Source organism: Pseudochaenichthys georgianus, chromosome 16 (genome assembly GCF_902827115.2).
Source record: "Pseudochaenichthys georgianus chromosome 16, fPseGeo1.2, whole genome shotgun sequence".
NCBI lineage: Eukaryota > Metazoa > Chordata > Actinopteri > Perciformes > Channichthyidae > Pseudochaenichthys > Pseudochaenichthys georgianus.
In genome coordinates, this window is record NC_047518.2 from 27,185,150 (window position 1) to 27,196,202 (window position 11,053).

The following is an 11,053-nucleotide window of genomic DNA, read 5'->3' on the forward strand; positions in this document are numbered from 1 at the left end:
TTAATAGCACATCATAATACAGTTTGTAATACTACAAAATATTTACAACCCAAATATTCACGTTGGAGCTTGTTTCAGCCGCCCAAACAGTTCCCCCTTGAGTGGTTGGATTTTCCTTAGTCTTATAATGGTCTTTGAAAGAGAGAGCAATGTTGCCCTCTGCTACACAAAAGTGGTAATCATTCTGAAGTGCAACTATGTTATCTAGGCAAAAATGAACAAAAATCTATCCTTCCCCATGGTAAAGACATTCAGGTTTGATCTGCTAACATTGTACTCCAATTGTATATTGTGAAGTCCTCCACGTTGATCCAATTCTGTTTGTCAGTGTAGCTTCCACTCCCAGGCAAGTATCAGTTTCAAAATAGCCTATTCTATCGATAACATCAGCATTTCCTAATTTCATGACTTTTGGCAAGCAATGTTAGCCAATTAATCAAAGTATAGTATTGAAGATTACATAAAGTAAGTTGTGTCATGAATTAGATTTAGTATTATGTGGATTTTATATTCAAGGAATAATATAAATGTTTTGTTTTCAGGTCCAAAGTTGTGGGAAGGTTTCTTGACAAGATGATAATGTGAAGTTGCAGACTAAATGGTCTCTTGTCAATTGTAATTCATTTAAGAAGTAAAAAAAGGTTGGTATTATTATTATCATTATTATTATTCATATTATTATCAGCTGTTGTTCCTGAGCTCTTCTGAGTCCAGAAATATCAGCCACCTTTCCTGAGGCGAGTGTGACATGTCAGTAACTTTCGGTTGTCTTCACCCCCTGTGAAAGTGAATTAACAGTGCGTGGTTATTCCCCAGATTGTCTCTGCAGTGTAGGGGAGATCTTGGTCATCTTGATCATGTTATTAGTGATGGCGTTGGCCGTCACTCCAGATGCCTTGGAGCTGTGCTGCATGCTGATGATGTCGCCACTAGTCTGCTCTGGCTCAGCGCGGCGGAAAATATTTCTCATGGTAGCCTAAAGGAGGAGAGAGATGTAAATTATTCAGTGAATCGATGAATAAATAAGTGAATGTATGATGGATGGACAAATGATGGCCAGAGGGAAGGGTGGATGGAGATGGACAGGTGGCAGAGAGGAAGGATAATAGGATACATTGGATGAAGTGAGGTGAGGAGAGAAAGTACTCCAGGCTCACTTGGAAATTATTTGTGACAAAGCAGTAGACGACAGGATCCATGCAGCTATTCAAACTGCTGAGGGTGACAGTCAAATGGTAAGCTATCACGTGATGAGGCATTTCAGGGTGGAAGTACACCACCACCTGCAACACAAGAAGAGAACACAGTCTACACAGTTCAGATTACTAACAACATGTTAATACATTTGTATCTACTTGTCTTGATAAGAAAGCAGTTTTTGTTTGTGACTACTTAAAAAAGCTTCCACTTATAAGAGATAAGGGCCTGAGTATGGAAATGAGTTATGAGCTCTATATTTTTTTCTGTCTCCGATAGTCATTTTGAAGGATATTTTGGGAAAAGTCATCATCATCTTGTGACCCTTTTGTGTTTGGACTACTTGAGTGATAATGGGCTATAAAAACATGATGATAATACTTTTAAAAGAATGTGACACATCCTCTCTCACTCACCTGTCGGATGTGGAAAGGTGTGAAGCAGACAGTGAAGATGATCAACACTGTGCTCAGCAGCTGGACAGCCCTCCTTCTCATATCCCTGAGAAATTACAGTTAAAACCACCATTACACCATCAGCATCCCAATGATCCCATACACCATTTGCCAATGATGAAATGTCAGTCAATTTATCTCAGTTCTTTTACTTTTAAGGTATGATCTTATACGAAACTTGGACACTTAATACAACATGTTTAAACTGCATGATATGATGTACTTACTTGCTTTTGTGTGTTGGTAACATAATACTGATCATACCTGCTCTGCTGCATAAGGCGGCGGTCAGCTAGTGCCCACATAATCCGCACCGTGAAGACCATAATGATGATGAGCGGTAGAAAGAACTCAGTGATGGTTAAAAACAGGAGCTTTGAGAGGCAGCAGCCCGGGTTCTGGAAGGCAGTGGAAAGAAAGGAGTAGGTGACCACGATGGCAAACAGCCAGACTGACACACACACACATTTGGCCACACTGGAGTTCCTCCACCGACGGGAAGCTTCAACCTGCAAGGACAAAAAAAAATCTGTAGTTTCCTCCTGGATTTAAAGGTCCCCTATTATACTGTTTTTCATCAATATATTATAGGTCTCAGATATATACAAAACATGTCTCTGAACAGATCATGCATTGCAGCATCCCATAAACGCCTCTGTTTCAGCCCAGTTTCAAAAGTGATGATTCTGTGTCTGTTACTTTAGATGAAAATAAGGAGCTACTCTCAAAGCCCCTCTGAGAGATATTTGGTTAAAAAGAACACAATGGTGCTCTAGGAGGAGATTCAGGTGATAAGGTGGGGGGGGGGGGGGGTTACCTTGGTTGGTGATTGGCTAATGGTTACACAAGCCAAAAAATCGTTATGACATCACAAAGTGGCCAAAATCTGATCAGCTCATTTTATCAGGTTTTTATGTAAATGGTTCAGGACAAAAAATGAGCGAATCTTTTTCCTAAAACTTTCAGAATCTCTTTACACAGAGGGGACACATGTTTATGTATAAAAGACAAGAAAATTGGATTTTGCATAATAGGTGACATTTAAAGTCAGAAATATCAGCTTTTTAGGCTTGAGAGCAATTCTGTTACCATTCTACAGACAAAACCCACCTGAACGATGGCGAGGTACCGGTCCACACATATGCAGGTCAGAAACAAGATACTGCAGTACATGTTGACAAAGTAGCTGAAGATGTGCAGGTAGGAGCAGGTGAGACAAGCCCCCCCACTGTAGTAGAGCAGGATGCGAGTCGGCAGAGAGAGATTCACCAAGAGGTCCGTCACCGCCAAGTTGATGGTGTAGATCACTGAGGTGGTCTTTTGCTTGGTGCGGAAACAGAACACGTAACAGGGCGAGTATGTTGAGCACCAAACCAACCTGTGGGAGAGGAGAAAGGAATGGGATGTTGGTGCAGACGGCATGGTCACTATGAGTTGAAACTTATAAGGATGTATATCTATCTGTACTATGAGTGCTCCCAAAACATGCCTACCATGAAAATGAGAGAGTTTATGACCATCAGTGCGATCCAGAGGCCGTAAAAGTCATGGTAGAGCCCCTCGTCTAAATGAGCCAGTCTTTGAAGATATGCTTCCATGCCACTCCTGTTACTGGCACTACCGATTACAGGCATTGTGGGAAATGAAGTATTGATCAAAAGCCAGGACTCAGTGCTGTTGAAGTCCATTATAAAGGTAGTTATGATGTTGATGATGAGGATAATGTTGGTGGCGATGATGATGAAGCACGTAGTTAGGTGACGGTTAGGATGATGATATTGATCCAAGGTTGTTGCAGAAACTGTCGGACAAAAACACACATTGTTGTTGTACAATTAACATTTATTTGACATTTAGTTGCAACGTGCAGAAATGTGCTTAAAGTTGCTACAATGTAAATCTGATTGTTGATACAACAATTGATAGCTGTCATGGGCTGCTAGCTATCCTGGCATTCACTAGGCAATATGGAAACACATACACACTTAAACAAGACTGTGGGAAGAATGTTAACCTTATGCAAATGTAGGGCTCACATTAATAAACAAAAATTCAGTTAATGAGTTATTTTTTAAATAAATGTGACTGAAGGTCAATGCAAATGTTGCTGTATAATCTACGAAGAAAAAGTTTAACTGACATTTTTTTGTATCAGTTGCTTTGTTAGGGTCATGCTGGGGCCCCATGCGATATAGAGGGTTCCTTCATGATTAAGCAAGACTATTTCATACCAATACTTATAATATTTGCTTTATATAATTGAATATATAAAACACAGATGTTTATGTTGCCCCCTTTCCCCCCAGACCACCCTTGCTGCACTGTGGTTGTTCCTGTTGGCATGGTCACTTTAAACTAATATCTGATTTATTCAGATCATTTATTTATAATATAATTGTATTTATTTATGCCTGCAGCAATGTTTCTCCGAGGGGTTTATTTATTTAGAGCAGTTTGTGTCAATGTAGATTTGAACTCATAGTTGTATACATATACAGCACAAATACATCTACCCCTTTTCTGGCTAAGATGTGACCTTTTCATGGCTATCATTACAGAAGAAGAAATCCTGTGTGTGTTCATCTCATTTAATTAGCTCAGATGAAAACAGATGTGAACCACAAAGAGTAATTTGTTCTTTCCTAAATCATGATCCAAATGGCCAGTTTGTGTTTATTTACTTCGGAGGAAGAAGGTTAATTATTTTCCTAATTGCTGATAAACAGCGTGTATTTGAATAAACTGGATACATTTATCACAGAGTTGATACGTTTATATTCAATTATTTGGTGCAGCTCTGAGACTTTGACAACCTCAGAAAACACATTTATAAGAGAAAAAAGGCACTTTATGAAACTGCTATTGAGGATTGTTAAATAACTGCAAGGTGGAAGAAAAGCTACAGTAAAGAAAAATGTAGATGACATCAAATGTGAAACTGTAACAGATGTCAGTGTGACAACACTTGACATGTTTTTTTTTACATTTCACAGTATGTTGGTAATTTGAGTGCACAAGCAAAATCCTGCTTTCATGTGACTATAAAATTAGACATTCAGGTTAGCTACATCACCCTTTACATATGGTCTTTTAAGTTGTGAAGAGGGAAATATGCAAATATGAAGTAGTACCAGGAGTGACTGTTATAGACAGCAGAGGGCAGTCAGTGACTGTGCCGCATGAAGTGTATCCCAATGGGATATCATTTGAAAATTGATTTGGACACTATCACTCACTTTTACATAGTTATGAGTATGGGTTGACAACTATGACACAAATGCAGAAGCTTTTTGATCGAGCCAAACTCATGGGAAATCCATTCGCATTAAGAATATAAAAATTGCCAGGTCACATAAGGTTAAACCCCATATTTTCCATGAAGCATCACAATGAGTGTCATCCAAAAATTGTCTGGAAGCTGGAATGTTCCCCTCTCCCTCCATAACAAATGTGGTTTAATTGCTCATGTGACTAGAGTTTGTGTTGTGTACGCTCGTGGCTCACAAGTAATCTCTCGTAGCAAAACATTCATCAGGCTAATGAAAAATGCAGTCTATTCAAGCTAATGAGAATAACATGCTCAGCTGAGGGTGAGGCATGACTAATGTGATTAATCTGCATTAACAAGATCAGTCCAGCCAGAGAACATTAAGACCACTGAAGGAAATAAATGGGTGTTTTCACAGTGACATCCCCTGATGTTGTTCAACTTACTGGGAGCTAGTTCATCATCATTAACAGAGCTAACGAGTGTTATGAGCATTGCCTTAGGGAAATTGTGTTAAACTACTCACTTCATCTGTTCAGATAAAAAGGACAATCGCAAGTAATACATTCCTGTGTTGTTCAGTAATGTGTTGCTTAAACTGGTGTTTGGTGAGATAATTGTTTTGTCCCAACATATCCTGACCTAACAATCCAAATCTAAAGCATGTGTGGTCATAAAAGAGCTCTGTTACATCGAAAGGAGATGTCATGGTGTCCTAGAGTACACCTAAGTAGGAAATTGCATTGTAAACAAGTAAACTTAACTCTCAACAAAATGGAGTGTAGTCATGGACTCTGACCTGAGTTTTAACAGTCACATTAAAACAGTTACTAAATCAGCCTACTATCACCTAAAGAACATATCTAGGATTAAAAGACTAATGTCACAGCAGGATTTGGAAAAATGTGTCCATGCTTTTATCTTCAGTAGACTGGACTACTGCAATGGTGTCTTTGCAGGTCTCACTAAAAAATCTATTAGAAAGCTGCAGCTGATTCAGAACGCCGCTGCTCGAGTCCTCACTAACACTAAGAAAGTGGATCACATCACTCCTGTTCTGAAGTCTTTACACTGGCTTCCTGTGTGTCAAAGAATAGATTTCAAAATACTGCTGCTGGTTTATAAAGCACTGAATGGTTTAGGCCCAAAATACATTTCTGACCTCCTGCTAAATTATGAACCATCCAGAACTCTCAGGTCTTCAGGGACTGGTCAGCTTTCTGTCCCCAGAGTCAGAACTAAACATGGAGAAGCAGCGTTCAGTTATTATGCTCCAAATATCTGGAACAAACTCCCAGAAACCTGCAGGTCCGCTGCAACTCTGACTACTTTCAAATCCAGACTGAAGACTTTTCTTTTTGTCGCTGCTTTTAATTGAACTATTCATATCTTAGACTGCACTGTAACTTTTATCCATGTATTTTATTAGCTTTTCTTTTTAATGACTGATTTTAAATGCCATTTTCTTAATGTCTTTCATTTTTTGTAAAGCACTTTGAATTGCCTTGTGCTATATAAATAAACTTGCCTTGCCTTGCCTTGAGCAGACCCCCCTTCCCAATAATATTGGATAGAAATTTAGAGGAACTTATTGGATGGCACAGATGGACATAATAAATGGACATTATTCAGGACCAAAAACAGCGACAGATACCAAGGAAAGGACGATAGATTTAGTTGACCAAACTGAGACAAAGGATTAAGGAAACGTGACTTAAACGTAACATAAACACTTTATTTTTGTTTTTTGTAATATATTTGATTTGACGATGGTCGTTTGCATTTTTTCTGTGTGATTGATAAGTTGGTAAATGGTGAAAACTACAATAAAAACAAAAATGGAAAAAACTACAACTGTGATCTAAAATCTGTTAGCATTTAGCAAAAGTACAGCCTCGCAGAACTACTAGAATGGTTGTTGATTCTTGTTTAGATTTATTATATATCATATCTGCGCTTTCCTTGTTGTTTTTAGTTTGAATCTTTAAGGTTTTTGCACTTATTGTAAGTCGCTTTGAATGAAAGCGTCAGCCAAATGAAATGTCATGTTTATTCAAGGCTTCAGTAGCACAAAAAAAGGAAGTTAAAGAAAATGTTGAGCCAGCAGTGGATTACTGTTTCTGTGTTACTACATTTTGTGCATTGTATTGAAACGTGTTAAGTTTATTTGGCCAAAATAATTGCCAGAAAAATCAGCTTTTGGCTAAACAATAAAACCTGTATGCATATACCAAATACAATTCTGATGTGGCTCAAGTTTTTGACAGAGGCACTATTTTAAAAATAAGAATACTGGAGGTTTTCTCTGATTTGAGTCAGATCATACAATATCAATCTACTGCGTCACTGCAGCTATCCCATTGTTGCTCTTCCTCTTCCGACATCAAAGAAAGTGGTGATGCAATGAATGTAAAGTGATACTGAGGGGAGCGCAGAGGGCCCAGGGGCAGATCGCAAATAACACTGTCCAAATAAATTCCAGCACCGTGGGAGTCCCGGTTATGTGTGTGTCTGTATGAGATTTTTTGAAAGACAGAAATACATAGAAAGGGAGAAAGAAAGGATGGAATAGTGGAAGATGTATCTCATGCTGCCCTCAATCAAATTAATGCTTCACAGAAAGCCCCTCAAGATAAACTGAATTTTGGTTGCTGCTGTAACTGTCATTTTAAAGGGGACCTATAATGCAAAATGCACTTTTTGATGTCTTTCATACATAAATATGTGTCCCCGGTGTGTCAGGGAACTCACGCAAAAATAAAACCTTCTCTCTTTTCCTCCGTACCCAAATCTCTAAAAACGGGGGTACAACGGAGCTGATCCAGATTTGCGTCCGATATGATGTAATATCGGAAATGTGGACCCACGGCAGAAAGTTGCTATCAGAAACAATGCCAGACTGTTTTGGACGTAATATCGTCGGTGTTTACATTAGCATCGCTAACACTCAGAGCTAACCTGTACTGGATAGAGCATGTGTGTGAAGAAGCAGGAAATAAAAAGGAACTCACCTTGTGGTATAACCGGCAAGAGAGAAAGCCTTTGAGCTCCATACTGTTTCAGAAATAATCCTTGATAATCCATGATGGCGTTTCATCACGGCAGTATTTAGTTCAGACAGAAGCTGCTGGGTCCCACATGAGCTCAGCCCCCTCCTTTTTTTTTATCAATTCTTTGCTTTATACCCAAAATCAGCACTTTTGAAAAAGGAATTGAAATAGAGGGGTATGAGCAAGCCCCCAGGAAGTGCGCCGGACTCTGAGGAAAATATTCGTTGTGGCCAAACGGCGGTACTACACTTCCGTATCAGTCGCTGGGCCCGGAAAGACTTTTTCCCATTGACTTACATTGGGAAAGAGACGTCTGTAAATCGTTGGATAATTTTTTTTTAAACTAAATAAACTACCCAGTATGAACGTTTGTATAGCCCTTATTAAAAACATTCGGTCCTCAAGTTGTAAAATGTGCTAATAACGTTATTCTGAGTTATTATCCTCGTCATTTGAACGAGGATCTAACCCACAGGGCCCCGCCACCCGGCACGTTCATGTTACGTGTTCAGTACTACATTAGTTTTACCTTTACCCATGGATGCACAATAAGAACGGATTATATGATTATATGAATACTTTTGTGACGTTTCGTTCTCTCAAAAGTTGGGCCATTTTGTCTTCATGTGCCAATGAGCAACTCTCATAGGAATGAACGAGGCCCCGCCTCCCACGCTGTATCCAGTTCTTATTATACATCCATGGGTATGAGGCATGGCTAGAATGGGTGATCTGTTTGGTATTTTGTTCAACACACTTCATAGACATGTTTTTTTATATATTTTTATATATCTGAGACCTATGCTATTGCCTATAAATAGCATGATAGGTGACCTTTAAGAGACACTTTCACTTGCAATGAAAGTTCACTGGCTTCTTTCCATCTACTGTGATTGCATAATATGTTACAAACTCTGGGATGGAATATGATCATACTTTTTTTTTAACCCTGATAATAACTGTTTCAATTTCTGGTAAATCAGAATCAGAATGCCTTTATTCATCCCACAGAGGGGACATTTACATTTGTTACAGCAGAAAGGAGCCAAAGACAGCCTAATGTTTAACAAAGAAGAATGCATACAAAACTAAAAAAATATAAAAATATAATGAATGGATAGTGTTGCTTGCTCATCAAGTCTATATAACCCAACAGGTATTCACTGAATTTACTTGTGACAGGGACTTAGTATGACCCTGTTATAATGATTTTTGGTTTTGTAATTTAATTGTGCTATTTTCGGTGAGGATAGCTACGTCTCCCCTTTTCTCTTTGAAAAACAATATACTGTTTGAGGACAGTTTATCCAATGCTGAAAACCACTTACCTCTAAAGAAAGCGACTAACCAGTCAAACCACCAAACTAACCCAGGGACAGCTTAAATCTGTGTCAAATGAAGCTGATATTTCCTCATGTCCAAGTGTCCAACCAAGTTATTCCCGATCAAAAGAGGATGCTTTAACTCTCATTCACCTGTGCACCCCTGTATCATCTCTGAACATCCACTCACGTCAGTCGCTTTTTTTGGTCTGGAGCAGGTTCAGCCTTTCAGTAAGAATGTCCACCTCTCTTGTCTGTGGGTCAGGTTTGTCTCTTCTCTCAGATTCCCGAGTCATGCCGGTCTCCTGTAGTCATCAACACACTTCTTCAGATCTGTGCATCCCTTTCATTTCTGTCACTTTGTCAGCCTGTCTGATGTTACTCAGTGCGTCCATTACTAAAGCATCCTCAGATATTTATTCTACTGTTGTACGTCTCACTCCTTCCAATGTGTCTTTCTTCTTCTTCACCTTATTTTCCTTTCCTTGTGAGCATCATTCTCAGTCTCTCGCTCTCCTTTCAATTACTCTTTCCACTTCCCTCCCTCTCACTCTAAAAATCTTTCCTAAGTTTGGTATTCAGACAGGAAGTCTTAATATGTGTTTACATTCTGTCGGGACACGCACATGCATGCCCATGTACAGTATAACAAGACACCAATTGTGGAGCACACATGCACAAATCTACGCACACCAGATATCTTTGGGCACGCAATGCATAAAGCACAGCTCATACATTAATATGTTATATACAGTGAGGGTCCATGCATTTTCCAAACCATCAAACACTGTTATGTTTAAGGCTTATGTAAAACACAAGTGATGGAGGGTCTGCGTGTTAAATCAGTGAATGGAGCTGGTGTTATGGTATGTAATCATTGTGAAATCCTGCACAGCACATTACATTTCATGAGAAATTAGAATACATTAAATGAAATATTTATTCTGTGCCAAAAAATTCTATTAAGATAATATTTTCCTTTAATTTATGTGATGTTGTATTTGTATGTACAGCACATTGGTCTGGAGGTTTTAAAGTGCTTTATAAAAATAGTTGGATTTGATTGGATTCATTTCAATTTTAGGAAAAATCTATTGTTATATTGTTAAATTGTATATGTTGTCGATGCATATATAGATCTCTGTTTTTTTATTTTATAATACCATAAATGAGGTGTCTTCTATGAAGGAAATTGATCTAGTCGGCCCCAATCTGTAATTTATGATACATTTGAATTGAGATGAAAAGTGATTGAACTGGGTGACAAAGACAGAAAGCTCTCTTTTTTCTAATAGACAAACAAAAATGGATCAAAAATGTTTGCGATGACCAGTGCCTTGTCATGATTCACTGTGATATATTATAATAAATCGAAAATACAAGATCTTAAAGCAGTTATTTGAATCTCGTTTAGCTGAGTGATTTGCAACTGATTTGATTTACTTTTTATCCTGACTCTGACATTTGTGTATGCTATAGTGAACCTACTAGAAACCTCCTGATAACTTCTATCAAAATGATAAAAACCTCCACTGCCTGCACTGTGTTGAATGGTGGAAAAATCCCGGATTGAAACTGAACATAAAATCAGCAAACACTACGATTCGGTTTATGTAATATAGTTATTGTAGAGGTTATCTTAGGAGGGGGCATAGGACTGACCAAAGCAACACATAATTTAACCGGATGTCCCATTTCTTTCCTGCTGCCAGAAAATGTGTGTGTTTTTGTCAAATCTGAGGAATCAGTGAATAGGAAGAA

The 11,053-nt window shown here is 38.5% G+C and overlaps 1 protein-coding gene across 1 annotated transcript; it reads right to left on the reverse strand.

The window, feature by feature from the left end:
- Positions 1-737: 737 nt before the first annotated feature.
- LOC117461518 (G-protein coupled receptor 20-like) lies at positions 738-9,629 on the reverse strand. The gene is given in 8 exon segments (XM_034103423.2): positions 738-976; positions 1,158-1,283; positions 1,614-1,698; positions 1,917-2,161; positions 2,763-2,999; positions 3,001-3,030; positions 3,146-3,453; positions 9,483-9,629. Coding segments are annotated over 7 exon segments (1,089 nt in total). The 5' UTR covers positions 3,341-3,453; positions 9,483-9,629; the 3' UTR covers positions 738-805.
- Between the last annotated feature and the right edge of the window lie 1,424 nt (positions 9,630-11,053).